General features: G+C 46.7%; 1 protein-coding gene across 1 annotated transcript in view; it reads right to left on the bottom strand.

Moving 5' to 3' along the window:
* Positions 1–2,004: 2,004 nt before the first annotated feature.
* Positions 2,005–16,746, bottom strand: part of CD99 (CD99 molecule (Xg blood group)) — a 27,081-nt gene continuing 12,339 nt past the window's right edge. Inside the window, exons 4-10 of the mRNA XM_019717781.3 lie at positions 16,336–16,383; positions 15,643–15,723; positions 12,647–12,685; positions 11,600–11,647; positions 10,955–11,068; positions 5,417–5,473; positions 2,005–4,205 (exon numbers count right to left, since the gene is read on the bottom strand). Of these exons, the coding sequence (XP_019573340.3) occupies positions 4,180–4,205; positions 5,417–5,473; positions 10,955–11,068; positions 11,600–11,647; positions 12,647–12,685; positions 15,643–15,723; positions 16,336–16,383 (413 nt within the window). The 3' untranslated portion in view covers positions 2,005–4,179. The remainder of the gene's footprint in view (positions 4,206–5,416; positions 5,474–10,954; positions 11,069–11,599; positions 11,648–12,646; positions 12,686–15,642; positions 15,724–16,335; positions 16,384–16,746) is intronic.

Raw genomic sequence — 16,746 nt, 5'->3', positions numbered from 1 at the left:
CAGTAAGCGTCCCCCACCCCCGGCCCCCCCAATGCCGGCATCATTAGAGCATCAATGCCAGGATTCGAATGCTATCGTAAGGAGAGCAGCCCAGCTGTGCAGTCACACACAGGACGTTGTGAAGTCTCCCCCCCCCTGCAAACAGCAGCTGAATCAGGACACAATTGGACACTTTTGAGGACAGGAGCTGAACCAGACTTCTCCCCGAGGCGTGTCTGTTCCCCCCGACATGCTGACCTGCATGGAAACTGCACACATTCGCTTTCAAAGCAGACGGACACACACGCAGCCCAGCTTTTCCAGTGGCCACACCGTGGGGGCGGGAGAGAAACATGAAGGGCTGAAGGGAAAAGCAGGGCTCTCGCACCAGATGAATCGGTGTTTCATGACGGCCGGAACCACCCAGCTGCGTGCAAGAGGGGCCAGCCGAGGTGAGATGTGAAATAATTATGAACTGCTCTGCGCCCGCCAGGACCCGCTCTGAGCCCGGGATAGAAATACACTGCCGCAGCTTTCAAGCTCGACCTGATTTTAAAAAGCCTTCCCTTTGTTGTTGCATTTTGATTCCGTTCCGCGAAAAAGGCAAAAATGGACGAACGTACGTTGGAAGCATTTTATGTAACGACCAAACTTTTCACATCTTCCGTTTGAAATCTCTCCGGAGGAAAAAAATATGGCCTGGTCACTGAGTCCAAAAGTTGTCCTATTTTCACAGGTTTTTTTCCCACCCCTTAAGGTTCTGTGATTGTGTGTAATTTATCCAAACACAGGTATAGATTAACTCGTATGTGCCACCGGCTCCAAAGCGGCAGGAAAGAATAAAACATCACAATTTGCAAAAGGCTTTGAACCCCTCTGATAAATGACATAAGTGTCCGAGAAAATTAAAAATATACATAGTGGTTGAGAGTTTGAAAATCCCCACGGAAGCTGAACTGAGGCCAAAGCCACAGAAAAGGAGACATGAATCTGGATGGTTTGTGCTTTTTTTTCTGCCACCTAGAAATGTGTGTATATCAGACGGTGTAAGTTGCATTTCTTACCAGGGGGGAAAACATGGATTACTCGCTCGATGGTTTGGGAAGAATGGGCTTTGCCCATGAGGGAGAACTGTATACAGAAATTTTTCCTTATTCGTTACACAAAAACACACTCCTGAAAATCAAATACTTTAATATTTAAAAAAAAAAAGGCATAAAAGTGTTCGAAGAAAGTATGAGTTCCAAAAACTAAGCGGCAGTACGGCCGGTGCTTTTCTAAGGAGGGCAGAAATCCCAGACACCCCTAAGTAATTTCACGACATAAAAATAATAGAAAATCGAATAGGGACTCCACCGCTGCAAGAGGTGAAGGATAAACGATAAAGTGGCAACAACTATTTGTTACTTCACAGCCAAACGGTACTGCCTTTCATATGGAAAGAGTTCCTGTAAATCAATCAGAAAAGGACGGATGACGCAGATAAAAAATACTCAGCTGGCTCCCCCAGAAAAGAAATGCAGGTGGATTTTGCACAGTCGCGATCTCACGCGTGATGAGAGAAACGCAAGGTAAAATAGTTGATCAGATATTGATTCTCAATAAACAGAGCGGCAGTGACAGGAAGGGCTGCAGGGCTCTGAGGAAACACATCTGAGGCGTGGCCGACTCACACAACCTCGATAGGGGATGATTGGGTAGCGTCCACGAAAATCAAAGGTGCACAGACCCGTCTGTCTAACAAACACAATTTCGGGCATTTACGGGACACACACAGCCACACAATTGCATGGGTCCACAATAATGTACTTCCAAAGATACTCATTGCAGCATTGTTTTGATAGCAAAAAACTTGACCACAGCTTCAGTTGGTTGGTTTAAATACATTACAACCTAGACTGGTCACAAATCCCTACTGTGTGACTGTCTCCCATTCGCCGTCAAATAAATGTTTTTTCCTGATTCCAAAACCCGTTGCACTGTGTTTTCATTGTATTAATTTCCAAAAATGATAAAACAAAACAATTTTTGGGGGGCCAAAATATTTAATGATGCAACAAACCACCTCATTGAAAATCAATTATCCAAAAGGTCCACTTTTGATAAAGTCATACGTATTTCTTTTATGTAATGGGAAATTAAAAATGAGTCTAGAAACATGAACACACACCCTCCGTAAAAAATACGCCTACCTCACATATGTCTTAAATGTATAGATTTAGGAATGAGTCATAATTTCATATACTTTAAAAAAAAAAAACCCACTCTTTCACTATTCTCTTCTTTATATTAATGAGACCTGCATGCTTATAGTAGAGTCGAGTTGCTTAGAAAAATGCCAGTGTTATTCAGAGAGCAACAAAAGATTCTTATGCATTTTTAAATTATTATGAAGCAAATTAGTGTGCAGACTCCTTTGATTGGCGTGGAAGATGGATATTCTCTGCGATCTTCATAGTCCCAGCGTCCCTTGCTTGGTAGGGACTCAGGCTTACTGGCGAAACGCACACAACTGGTCAACCCTGTCGCTCAACGGATGAGAGAAGACGTGTGTGATGTGCCTGTAACATCCACCAGAATCCAGAACGTCATGTCCGCCGCTGTACACACCTGGGCCACTCCGTAGGTATTTGGTCTCAAGCATTGTTTTACCCTGTTTCATTTACTCAAAAGCTATGCTAGCGTCGGAGACAGAAAAATAACTCAGAGACAGAAAAAAGAGCCAGACGTCAGTCCCCACTTATATCTTGAGAGTGAAGCTTTGAAAGCTGTTAGACAAGCAAGGGGAGAAGGGACAAGTGAAAGGATGGGGGGACGCCACAGATGTCCACCCCCCCCCAAAGTACTGGCAGTGTCTACGAGTTTCAAAGTGGGAAAGACCCAGAAGCAACGGCTGACACCTCCATCCTAGCCCTTTCCCCAAATCTGGCGATTTGCGATGGCAGCCCACACAGTCTCTCAGCAGCGACAGACCTGAGTGAAATCTGGCTCTGGTGACAAGCAGTGGCTCTTAACACGCTTAGCAGTGACACGACTATGTAGTCCCATGAAATTGGCATTGTCTGGCGGAGGGTTCTAAGAGTTTTAGGTTAGCGTGTCGGTACCGACGGAATCATATGAAGATATCGTAAGTTTTCAGTGGAGGAAAACATCTGGATGGATGAGGCCCACCCCATCTAGACTATCAGGGCTGTTACATTTTATGAGAAAAACACACACCTCTACGCAAAGGTCTTTCCAAGCTGGTACATAAAAGCACGCCTGTTGGAAGCCTGGCAGTGTGTGCGTTGCCTTAAACGGGGAAATTTTTCCAAATATAGAAAAGCCATCATTTATGGCAAAGAGCAAGGGATGGTCTCAGTTCATTCCAAGCTGTTAGAAATTAGTTAAGGGGACGCTGTGCCACCCAGCAGTTTCACCCCTACGTTGCATTGAGCTCTCACGTCGCAGCAGTTAAAAGATTTTGGAAAGAAGGGCGCAGAAAGTTACCAAATGTGTGGTCTTCACCCCCATGGGAGAACAGAAGGGAGTAGCTGAATGCTGGCAAGTCCTGTCCCAAAGGTGACAAGACAAGTGAAAGGACAGAGTCAAAGCAGGAAAACCTCAGAATTACAGGCAAGCACTTAGATTCACCACTGGTCATAGCCCCAGAAAAGGGACCACGGCATGCGTCCCACCGGTCTCCAGATCTGTCTTTAAAAGTCATTCCGTAGCAAAACATCTAACTAAAAAGTACATAGTTTCTAATTTCTTTTTATTAGTCTGGTGTAAAAATACCCTAACGAACGGAAGGAATTTTGAGGACACTAATTGCAGGCTTACCTCACTTCGTCACACTGTCAGTGCCAGAGAACGTGACATGTGATTTGTGAAGGGCCCAAGGTTTCTGAAATTTGAACTTGGTGATGGTGTGGGTTTCACATCACCTGGGAACGCCTGCGGCCCTTGGAGAGAGGTGAGTGTAATTATCCCTCTGGATGCAAAACTCATTGTTAGTCTATATCGTGGACCTGGCGTGAGAAGAAGCAAACCACAGCTCAAGATGAACACGCAGAATCCAACTGGCACGAAGGCGGAACAAGACAGAGCTGGTCCCGGCGGGGCGGGCTCTGCCTGTGCAGGCGTTCTTTGCAGGCAGGCAGGCAAGTCTTACAGTCCTGCTGGGAACGTCCGCTGGGAGGTTTCTGCTGCCCATCTCCTCTACTTCTCCAGAAGAGTCCGTTGAACTGCCGAGGACAGAGAGACAAGAGAAGATTCCACAAGGCGTCCCCCGCTGCCCCCGCCACACACGTGAATACCTGCTTCTCCAAAGTTTCAGAAGCGTTTTACTAACAATTGTCACCCCAATAAATTTAATAAAATAAAATTTACAAAAAAAAAAAAAGTTTCAGAAGCGGTGACTCTATTTCTGTATAAATGGGCTCAAAACGCCTCAGCGCCAGAAAGCCAAAGCTAGACCTCATCTGCTAGAAAAAAAATCATGCTGTGATGCAGCTATAGCTGCTTCAGGAAAAACAGGTACTTCAGGAAACGTGGAAAGAAAATGAGAGAAGGTATTTCCTACCAGCAATTTCTAAGACACTAAAAACAAAAAACAAAAAACTCTGTAATCTACAGAATCAACAATTCTCTAATGAGGGTCCTTGGTTTGCGTTCATTTACAAGGATTTGGGGCTAAGATTTTCTGATCAGTGCACTTACGTTCTAGAAGTCTATTTTGCAACTTTGGTGCTTGAAGAAAACAGTTCATTTTGAGTATCTTTTCCTGATTTGAAAAAGCAGCAAACTGGAGGCTAACTTTCTACAATTTGTAGTTTTAGAATTGAAAATACTTTAAAATGTCATTAAAAAGGCATTCAACAGGTGTCCTGTTCAAATAAATGTGGCCTGTTGTGGGCAGACGGGTGTCAACATATTCATACATAAACACGCACGCACGGCTACCGATACTTTTTTTTTTTCATGCCATTTCCTAAAGTGGGCCTCATCGCAACACACCTGCCTTTAGCCCGGAGAACTTTCCATAATTTAAACAATTTCCTCTCGACCCAATTCTGCCCTTGGACAAGGAGGATTTTGTCAAAGTGGCCCCAGAACGTGACAAAACGTGGCGTCTCACAAGACACACTTGAATCCTTGCTGGACACCAGCCGGCTGCTGACGTTCTGCCATGTGTCAGGGGGCGCCTCTTGGGAAATGAGCGTAATCGGTATTTTAAAGGGAGTCTGAGGCATAAGCAGGTCTCATCGGAAGCCTCAAGCTTCCGGAAACTATAAATGTCGTCTCCAGAATGAATGCCCTTGAAAGCAACGGACTCATACGGGATTCCACCCAATCACACCCCTACACCGAATTGGAACGGGGGCAGGAGAGCGGGGACCCCACTGTGGCTGGAGGACGTAACATGGAAACGCTGGCAGGCAGCGTCTTTTCTTACCGGGTGGCTCTGCGTTGATGTTTCGATGGTTTTCCATGTTGATGTCAGCTTGGTCGGCTGAAAGCAAACACACAACCCACCCCCCAAGAGGTGAATACAAAGAAAGCATCTTGATGTCACTGTCAGGCTGACTCAGGCCCCTGCCATCCTGCCAAACCACCCCTGTCTCCCCACCTGCCCCACCCCCACCATCCCCACCTGCCCCACCCCCACCCCACCCCCACCCACCCCTGCAAAGTGAGTGACAGGACGAAGACAGCAGGCCTGGCTGCCCTGGCTGTCACCACGGGAATCCCGACTTAAGGGGACCTCGTGAGGTGCTGTTTGCTTGCTCCTGTGTTTTCTTTCTCAGTATTTTTTTTTCAGTTTTTAATTCCCAAACTTCTGCAAACATGACCATCAAGCCCCCCAGGACCAGGCTCCCAAACGTTCTCCAAGGCGTGCGATGGATACAACCCAACACGTGCAAGAGAGGCATGGACCAAACACATTTATTTCTTTTCTGCATCGCTGCTGATGAACACCCACGCTGGGCACTTGCGACACGAAGAGGACCCTGGCCAAGCGCGTCAGACCCGTGACAATCTGCACAACAGCGGCGTCTGGGGTCGGCCGACCTCGGCCAAGAGACGCGCCCACGCCGTGCACTCTTTCACCCACGTCGCGGAGAAATGCATCCCAGTCTGTATGAAATGGGTTCCGTGACTGTAACCCCGTCTCTCCCACACCACGAAATGAGACCCCCGCTAGAGATCAAACTTCTGAAATCAAAACAAGAAAGAGAAAACAGCCGAGGAGGAGAGAGTTGGAAGACATCCGTGAGACAGGTGCATGGCGGTGCCCACGGGGGGTGCCAGTTGTTTTGCTAGCGGCTCAGGAAACGGCTTATCAACACCGGGCACATTTTAGAACAAACAGCCACGGCCTGAAAATCCTAAATTTGTTTTACTTTCACAGCAGACATAATTTCCCCCTACCAAAAAAAAAAAGTGCATTGCTAAAAGGCAAAGATACCCTAATAGGGGCCAGGAAAGGCTACATGAAAACTGGGCAGGTTAAGGGGAAAAAAACAAACAAAAAAGCCCATGGGAAATAATATAGTTTTGTAAGGGCCTAACTCCATTTGGGGCAGAAGTTTTTTCCAACAAGTAAAAGGCATCTTCAGTGCGATACACTCTGAATAGACCTTGGGGCCGGGGGCCGTGTCAGCACGTTGCATTTTGATGTTGGTGTCACAAACCCCCAGCGTTTGGGGACAAATTTCCAAAGGTACAGGTTTAGGTGCTACACCCGATGCTTTCGGGCACGGATGGGTTTCCGCCCTGTGGCAGCAAGAGTTCGGCCCTCCTGCCCAGACTCAGCAAACTTGGGGCACGGAGCAATAAGGGGGGACCCTCGGCTGTGGTTACAATGCAGCTCTGTCACCAGGGTGCTTCTCCAAGACCCCCAGACCAGACTCTGTCCGATTGGGACTGCATTTGGCCGGAGCTCGTGCAGCCCAGGCAAGCCCAAGACTTTTGAAAGGGAGGGAGCAGACAGAAGGCTTGCGGTCAGAGATGCAAAGCAGGGGGGCCCAGATTCCCAGAGACCTCTGCAAACCCCCTGCCCCACACCAAACACCTGTCCCCGACACCGTGGGCTCCGAAGAGGACCACAGTTTCCAAGAGACTCGCCATCCATGCCACCGGCTTCAGCCCTCACAGTTGAAAAGGCCAGACACACATCTCAAAATAAAGTAAGCCGTGTGCTTTTTTCCTTCTGGGCTAAGAACCACGCGTAGCTATTAGAGTGACAACAGCACTTGTGGCTTTCGCGGGTGTCTATACTCGGGAGGGGGCATGTTTATGCAGACAGACAACACACATGTGGGGCCAAGACCAGCTCCCGGGGACCCCTGACCCAGTATGGCCTGGTCTTTAGGCCACACTGAGGACTGATTTCTTGGGGACACATGAGATTTGACGCAGACTCAGTCCTGTGCTAATTGGGGCACAGGCACCGTCAGATCCCAGAAACCTGCAGACACATCCTGCAAAGAGCTGGAGGGTCGTCAGGGTGACCGCGGTCAGAACCGTGAAGGTGATCACAGGAGGTGACCACAGCCGTGAGGAGAGCATTTAGAGGCCCCCCGCCATGTAGAATTCTGAACCCACCCCCCAATTAAGCACCAAGACTAACCCCAAAGCTTGAAACTCAGCCTCAAAATCACCAGCCCGGCAGGGTTCACCTCAGCACGAGATCAAAACAAGAAAAGTCCTTTTTATGCCCAAGAAGGAGACGGCCGAATGTGAAAAGTGGAGAAAAGCCCAGCGATGATTCTGTGCTTGCAGGGGACACGCCAGGACGCACGCATCCTGTGGGGCCGACAAGGTCCCACCCCCACTTCTCTCCTGGCCTTCAAACCAGGAAATCATGAGAATTCCAAGTTGTTCCTAAACGTGTGGATTTTTTCCCCTGAGAACTGAGGAGGTTGCCTATTTGTAAAAACTGATGAGAGACAGAGAGAGAGAAAAAGTGTTTTAGGGAAAGTGGAGTGATACATGCACCATGACACAATCTAAAGGCTATGAAATCGGGGGTTCAAGCCCCATCAGTGGTCTCAAAGGTCAGACCCTAAGACATGGGTCGGCTGGGTGGCAGGACACTGCAGGGAGGACAGTGGCCGCCCCCTGCCCTCCAGCCGGGTCCACTGGCAAAAATGGACGCGATGATGACCGACGTGGAAGCCACCCACCCTGTCTCTGTCTGTTGCATTGAACTTTGAGAGGAAACATCGGCATTTCTCTTCCTTTTCGGAAGCCACCGGAGCATGGCTACATACGCTAAGCGTCCGTGCATGCAGAAGGTGGGACACACACAGAAGTCAAGGTGTGGTACGGCAGGGGAGCTGTCATCACTGAGCCGGTTTACTGGCACGAGGGGGTCCCGTGCCCGCTGTGCCGTGGCTCTGCATCTCGCTAGGCAAACACTGATCAGACAGCGTGACCCGGAGGCCCCCCACACAGCACTTCCTGCTGGTCCCTAGACCTTCGGTTCATCTGAAACGGAAGACGGAGAGAGAGAGAGCAGAGAAGCAAACTTGTGAGAGGACTGCCCCACCTGTGTGCCAGTGGCCCCGGCGGCATCTGCGAGCTGTTAGGAAGACAATCCTGGCTCAGCAGTAAAGCCGTAGACGTTCAAAGACCAAAGTGCAACAGGAGGCGGGAGTCAGAGCGGAAGGAAGCCGAGATGAAGGAGGGCAGGTCGCACGGTTTACACCCACTGACAGCAGCCAAACGCCACCATCCGTCAAAGTGGGTTGATCTCTCTCCACATCACGCAGTGTTTAAACCAGCTGTTTGAAGCCAACACACCAAAGCACAGAGACACACACCAACCATGAAACTATGTCCGAAACGGCGTTAGCAGCCCAGCGTGAAAACTACATTAAACTCTCAGGCAGGAGTCGGATTCAAACCCTTAACAATAAAGGACGGATCTATCGAACTTTGCTGGCTGTGGGTATGGTTTTCATGCTTTAGCTCCAACATCATATTGGAAGACAAACTGACGTACATCAAGACTCATAGTGTCTGGTTCATGTATCTGTGTCTGCATTGGGAGAACAGATCCGCTCACCCCAACTTGCTCCAGACGGATCTTCATGCAAATTCAACAGATGCTACAAAATTCAGCGCAATGACATGGTCCGAGAAAATCATGCTCTCTAGAAACGGGCCCTCTTGTAGAATAACGGTGTCCCGTCAACCATGGTTTCTTCAAGGCCGGGAACACGCAGTGGCCACCTCAAGCTTCAGGACATCTCTAAGCTCATAATGACATAGGGGTTTGCAGCTCTTCAAGAGACCATCTCAGAAACAAAAACCCATCCAACAGACCTGTGTAGACCCCGAAAGTTCCGGGATAATTCCGGGCCCAACTCCCGGATTCAACACTTCAGTTGTCCGTTCATAAGAACGTGCAACCGACGACAAACACTAAATCCATTGACTAATACAGATCTGAAAACCAAAGTGTCTATCCACACCGAGTCAGCAAAGACCCGCTTCTGCGTTAGAAAGTCTTCTTGGGGGTTTCTATGACAATAGCATATAATTTCCTGTGTGTCAATGCTGGGCATTTCATGGCTGGAGACAAAAGTCCCTCATTACTGAACTCAGAAGCACCAGCTCCCTTCCTCGTTAACGGTTTGCCGTTTGCTCTGTGCGTCTTATATCAGCTCGAGCTCAGGCACCCCATGAAAACTAGAAAGAGAGCCAACGTTTAAAGTCGCACTTAATGTGCATTTCACCTGAGGAGAACAAAAGACTGTAGAAAACTTTCTAGGGAAATGAATTTAGCTGGTTTCTTGGTAGCCTACGTTGACCCCTGAACGTCCCTAAGACGCCCAGTCACAAGTAGGAAGTGAGATGAAATCGGGCACCCTCCTCCTCCCCCGCAAGAGCAGCGATAGAAAAACAGCACCTTACTTTAGGTCTCTGAATGCAAAAGCTGTGTAGGACTTTCAGGGTCGGGCTATACGTAGGGTTGGTGGGCCTAAAAGTCGGGAATCGTGGAAGAAGGGTAAAAATCCATCGCTATGGCCCAAGGTTGTCTCCATCAGCATCTATTCAAAGCTTCCGGGAATTTCCCCAGAGCCCCCAGGAAGTGGTCCATTGGGCAGATGAGGTCAACGGCTACATATGAATAAGGACTTAAGACCCCAGGCAGGACAAGACGTTCAGACGCCAGAAAGCAACACCATGTGTACGAGGGGCATCTCATCCATGGGACACCCTCCCACAAACCACATCACAGCTCAGCCCTCGTTAGTCCTGCGAGAGGGTCCAAAAATGCGCGGACATCAGCTGTGTTCAAAAGGGTAAAAGTTACTGATGTCAGGGCAAATCCTAAGTAATGTTGGGACGTTTGCGGACGAGGCCCCCCAAATGCCCAATAATGGATTTCCTGTCATTGTCTAATCAGTGTGCCTAGGTCCACGTTCCTCTATACATTGTTTATCCTGCCCCACAGCCTTCCTGGGCACCTGCTGGTCCTGAGCTCTACCAGAAAGGGAATTATTTGCTCTGTGTTTTGATTTTAATTCCACTGGGTAGAGAAAACAATATGGCAGCCTCCCAGCCGTCCTTAATGTCCCAATTGTGATGAGAGTGACGGCCAATTGCTTGTAAATGAAGGTGAATTAATCATAAGAGCTGTCACGTCTTCAACTCTCGCTCTCGGCCAGGCCACCTGTCAAGACTATCGCACGTGACCTACAGAGCCTCACAGAAACTCTGTGGCGTAGGGATTGTCACCTCCCCGCTTTATACACGTAATGACCAAGGTCTTGAGTAGTAACACAACGCAATGCAGGGCCACACCGCAGTCGAAGGTAAATCCGATTCCAGCAACATCACGATTTCATGGACCATCGGCCACCTTACAGGTGTTTAGCACCAACCTGAGTTCTGCTTTTTAAATTGTTTTGGTGTTAAAACAAGCACAGTTTGAAGCTAGCAAGGCATGAGGGAAAGGCAGCAGGGCTGGAAACCTTACCGTTTTGCTTGAAGCACAACTTCTTCTTCTGGTAGGCAATAAAGCTGGAAATCGCTCCAGCCACGGCCATCACGACAGCCCCAATGATGCCGGGGACCACCCCCGGGGAGTCAGCTGTGGGAAGGAAACCAGGCACCAAGGTTGGGGGACATTCACGGAGAGACAACGGGGCAGGTGGCTGGCGGTTGTGCCCAGATGAAGAAGGTGGGGCTGTCATAGGGTGACCGTGGAGGGAACCCCAACTCATGAGCCTCACCCGGTTCCCAAATGCAGCCTCAAATTCTCCTGCATGACACCAAGGGCCAGCCACATGGCTGTTCCCAGAGGGGTACCCCCTTTGTGGACCCCAAAAGCCACATCTAGAATTGCACTTAGTGTCTCTACATGCACCGTGTGCAATCTAATAATCCGTGTGAAGTGGAATGACAACCCCCGTCCCTCCCCTTCCTGTCACCAGCACAGGATCCTAACATCTCCATGAACAAGCTCTTGGCAAGGACACGTTCCTCAGCGCACAGGGCAGGCTGGGCGTGGGTCTGGCTGCACCATTCAGGGACCCCATGGCCACAGGCAACCTGACTCCCAGCTCCTCGTGCCCTTTCTAAAGATCCCAAATCCCAGACGTCACCATCCAGGCGTACATACCCTGTTCCTCCCCATCGTGCCTCGGACGTCCTCCACCACCGTCTTCCGCTGCAAGAGACCAACAAGCCGGGTTGACCCATTGAACCATTTGTATCGGGAAGATTTTCAATGAAGAAAAACTCCTAACCAGGACGAGCTCCTGTGACCTTGGGCTGTGAAGGAAGCCTCACAGAAGAGACCATGGCACTGACGTGGCCATTTACTATCAGGAAGTCTTTTCCTGTGGTTGAATGGATGGCCCTCATCTGCTGACCTCATCTGTTGGTCTCACTCCCATTTACTGAAATCCTAACTGCAACCATCCTCGCATGGTGGGCGATCCAGGAGACCCGCCATCCAGTGAGTCCTAAAGGTGCCTTAGGGATTGTGTCCCCTCTCACTGGGCTCAGGGACACCAGACCAGGGTACTTGAACCCACTCGAGACCCTTTCTACAGCAATCAGGAGATCCAAGGCACATTTCTGTTGACTCCCGTGATACATAAAATAGATTGAGACAGACTATCTGTACATAGAGTAAATAAATATAAATATCCTAATTATTATAAACATATTATATGTTATAGTTATTTATTATATTTAAGTATTGTTTTAGACCCTCCTGTGACCTAAGATTTCAAAGACAGAGACAGAAAAATCTTTTGTAATTGTAAGGCTGCCAACTCCATTCTCGGGGCCTGGATGTCAACGTTCGTTAGTTATATATGAAAGACCATACGCCAGCAGTAACGCGAGATGGTCACAGAAAACACAGGTGGAAGGAGATGTCTGAGACATTCCCATCCAGCTCCAAGCCGGTGGGGAAGGTGGGGAGCTTCCTGAATTGTCAACAGAGCACGCAGGGGCCAGCCTCTAGAGGGCAGGCATCATGGCCCATGTCCTGGAGGCTCCTGCAAACAGCAGAGCTATTTGTCGGAAAGACAGGACCAAACGGCCAACTGCTTGATCTCCCCGAGAGCTGAGACTTTAGATCCCACCGCGATCCTGCAGAGCAGGTGGGTAACAGGTGATGGACGGAGAAAACAGACAGAAGAAAGAGCAACTCTACCTGTCGTCCCATCATGGAGATCGTCATCTGAAAATCCACCTAGGAAGGAAAAATAAGAGTGTCATCTGCCATGCTGCAACTGTCGGGAGGGAGGGTCTCAGGGTCTTGGAGCACAGGGAACCACCATTAGAATGGAGGACCCCACAAAGGTACTATTTTATGGGAGAAACCTTTCCAAGATGCAGTTGCCGTTGAATCCCGTTCCTATGGCAAAACTCCTAACATTAGTCTTGCCAAAAATGCTGCCGCTAAACCCAAATAAAAAGGTGACAACAAAAGAAACGGAGCGTGCACGCCAATCTTTTGGATGCATATAAATATACCAGTCCCAAAGGGTTCTGTCTCGTTTGGGTTCACTGCACTGACGGCTGTCACTTTTCGCTCTCCCTGTTGGGATGCCACATTCTGCTCACCTGTCTTCCCACCTCTAGACTCAGCCACTGTGGGCCTCAGAATGTTAGCAAGATGGGAGACAAACCAATCGTTTTTAAACAGTGTCTTTTGGGGTTAGGGCTTCTGCCCCATAGCCATGAGCTCACACAAGGCTGGTGTCAAGCTGTGAGATACAGGTGACAAAGAGCCCTGCCATCCCCATAGAAGCCACCCTGACCAGTCAACCGCAGACACATGACATCAAGCCACGGGTCAGCCAAGTCCTGCCCAGACTCCTTAGACATCACAAAGTGAAAAATTTTACGCTTCTGGGTTGGAATGGTTTGTTAGGCAGCAAATACATCAAACGTGACCCACCAGTTTAATAAAACCTATCCTGACTAACTGAAGTTTATTCCATGAATGCAAAGATATGTTTTCTATAAAGACACCTTCAATATAATTCGTCCTATTCATGGGTTAAAAAGCAAAAAAAATGACCACCTGCACTGATGACCACATACATGTACCTGATAAAGTGTAATATTTATCCCTGTCGAGGAAAAGAAAGGGAACTAGAGTAGAAAGGCACCTCCTGAAATGAAAATCTATCATCTTTTTTTTTTCTTAAAGGCAATTTCTTTCACATAAACTCAGGCGTGACAAACGTCTGCTCTCTCCTCTCATATTTTAAAGTTGTCTTGGGTTTTCTAGCCAAGCAAAATGATACAAACAGAAATCAGTTGCAAACAGAGAGTATAAACGTACAAAGGGGAACATTTAAAAACAAAATCGTTTGCAAGTAATACGACAGTCGTCTTAGAAAAGCTAAGACATGAAGAGACACTCTTAAAAGTTAATAAAGGTTCATCGTTAAATGACTAGTCAGGAAAAATCTACAAAGTGATTTCTCTACCACAGAAATAAACAGAAGAATAACGGACAGAAAAACGTATCCACAGAAACAAATAATAATGGGGAAAAACAATTCAGAAATACATTTAAAGAAATAATGAGAAAGACGTTCGCATAATTGAATGCCAAGGAAAAAGCTCCATTTTGCAAATGGGTCAGCGTTCTAAACCCATTTACAGTTGTGAACAATTCAGATGAAACTAAAAAGGTGGGGGGGGATATTTTTCCCAAGAGGGGACAGGGACAATGACAAAACAATACAAAATGATTCTGAAGTTCAAAGGAAAAAAATAAACAGCCACAAAAAAGCAGAAGAAATTACATAAGCATAAAAGACTCCATGAGGAAAAAAATAGTCTTTCTTGTCAAAAGATAGTGTTAATGGGTAAAATATCTAACTATTGCATTGTTTTGTATGCCTAATAAAAAAAAAAAACTAATAAAAAAATAGTGTTAAAAATGCTCAAAGGTGAAAATAAATGGGAAAGTATTTTCAGAATAAATGCCTGAAAATAATTCATATCTGTAGCTACATACAGTTGGTTTATAAATCAGTAAGAAGACTGGAAATCCTAAAATATAAGTAAGAAAAAAAATGACAGAAGCAACCAATAGCAAAACAGAAACGATATATGGCCCAAGTGACAAGCTGAATTTTTTTTTTTTTTTTTTTAATTTCAGAAATAAAGACATGAAACTAGGACAAGAGCAGTGTAACATTTCTCACAATCGATTTGACAAATGTTTTCTGGTGATAATAACCATTAGTGGAGAGGTTGTGAAGAAACGGACATTTGCACACATAGTTGGAGGGCATGTAAACTGGTAGAATTCTGAGGGCAATTTTTTTTTTTTTAATTGTCAAAAAATTTGGGGGTAACACACATACATTGACCTAAATAATTTGACTTCTGGAATCTCTTTTCAGTAATTAAAAACAAAACAACAAAAAGTGCATGAAGATCGCTTAAATTTGCTTTATAAATTCTAATTCTACAAAATCAGGAGAACTATAACGTTTTCAAAATTAGAGATTAGTTATGAGAGTATATCACTGCCACTAAAAGTTATATGATTAAAAACTATTAAATGACATGGGAAAATGTTTATGGACTATTAATAAGCAAAAATAATATTATGACACAATATGAACAAAATATTGACATTTTTACTTAAAATTTGTTTCACCCAAATTGATATATAAAATGGAGAGAGAATAGCCATCAAAATGTAAACAATGGTAGAAGACAGACAATATTTGTATTTTTGGGGTTAAACATTAAACAAATATGTAAAAGAAACACACTCAAAATCTGCAGTTTCAATAAGCATTCAATTCAGAGAGCTGGTACTGGTCTCGTGACTGAACATACTGTGAAGTATCAGAAAAGGTGCAACGGTTTGGAAAAAAACAAGCTGATAAGTTTCCTCCACATCGATTCCCTATGTTTAAAATCTTGCATTCAACCCTTTAGAGGGCCCATAAAACCTTGCAAGTCAAATCGGGACACTGCCCAGCAAACATCAAATCCAGGTCAGAAATACCTTTTTGAAAAGAGTCTTCCACTACTGAAAATTTCAAATTACCCTGTCCAAAGAGACCACAGATGACACATGTTAATCTGTCATTTCCCTCCTCTCAGCGGACACGGAAATCACCATTCCCTGAAAAATACACACAGCAGACCCTCAAATCTCTAGGATCTTACCATCAGATACCGGCTGGTTGGGCTTTGGGTTAGGTTTTGGGTAAGGTTTTGGCTTCGGTGGACCAGGTGTCATGGGGTCATCTGTTCGTAAAAAAAGAGAGGTGCAATTATGAGCGCTCGGCAGTAAAGAAAACAAAACACCCATTAACACACAGACAGTTTCCTAAACAGTTAGAAACTGGAGCTTATCCTTTGTCCTGGAGGGGACATCCGTACACTCAACCAGCCCCCTGCCAATTTCTTTCCCTCATCTTCCAGCTGCCATACTTGACTTCATGTATTTCTACTAGAAATAAACTAAAAGTGGAGTCTGAACCAACTACACAATATATGGGGGTCCCAGTGCAAAAGGAAAACGTGGGGTTCCTGGTTCCATCTGTAGGAAGAATTCCAATAGGTCCACAACAGATAATCAACAGAGTGACTGACCCCACAGGTCACCGTGTGGTAAAGCCAGCCCTGGCAAGGTGGTTCATTTTTCTCCCCGCCCCCAAAGACTGTCAGAGTTTTAAAAATAAAAGGAAGCCACAGATAAAAAGCAAAGTCAGCAACAACAACTAGCACCACACCCATTCCCTCCCTTTTCCTGGTAAAAACCAGCTCCACTTATCAAGAGCCTTGTCTCTTGGAAACTAATAATTGGTTGACAAAGAAGCAACTCAGTCCCTTAGGAGATTGGAAAGAGGAACTCACGGTGTCCTCCGCCACCCAGAGCATCTTCTAAATTTAGGTCATCATCGCCTGATGGAGGGAAACGGGTCGTTAATAAAGTTCTGGGTGACACACCAAGGAACGAATGCAGGAAACACTGCACCCCACACCCTCAAATCCTTCTCTGAATAACTATCTGACCAGGATCCCAGTAGACAAAGTGAATTGCCTACCACGCTCACAGCACTAGCCCCTCAGAGGAAAAGAGTAGGAAACAGAACAGGAAGGAAAGCCGTTTATAAATCAATTACGCCACTGGATTTAGAGCTGGAATTCCAAATCCGCCTGCAGAAAATCCTCCCCTGTTCATTTCCCATCGCACCATCATCCCTTAGCAAGCGGCCAATACGTCGGCAAGGGCGGGACACTAAGAGAGGGGGACAGGGCCGTGTG

This window comes from Rhinolophus sinicus, chromosome 18, assembly GCF_057876585.1.
Source record: "Rhinolophus sinicus isolate RSI-liver-muscle chromosome 18, RSI-T2T, whole genome shotgun sequence".
Classification (NCBI taxonomy): domain Eukaryota; kingdom Metazoa; phylum Chordata; class Mammalia; order Chiroptera; family Rhinolophidae; genus Rhinolophus; species Rhinolophus sinicus.
The sequence above is the reverse complement of the archived record's forward strand: the minus strand, read 5'-3'. Positions and strand labels throughout refer to the sequence as shown.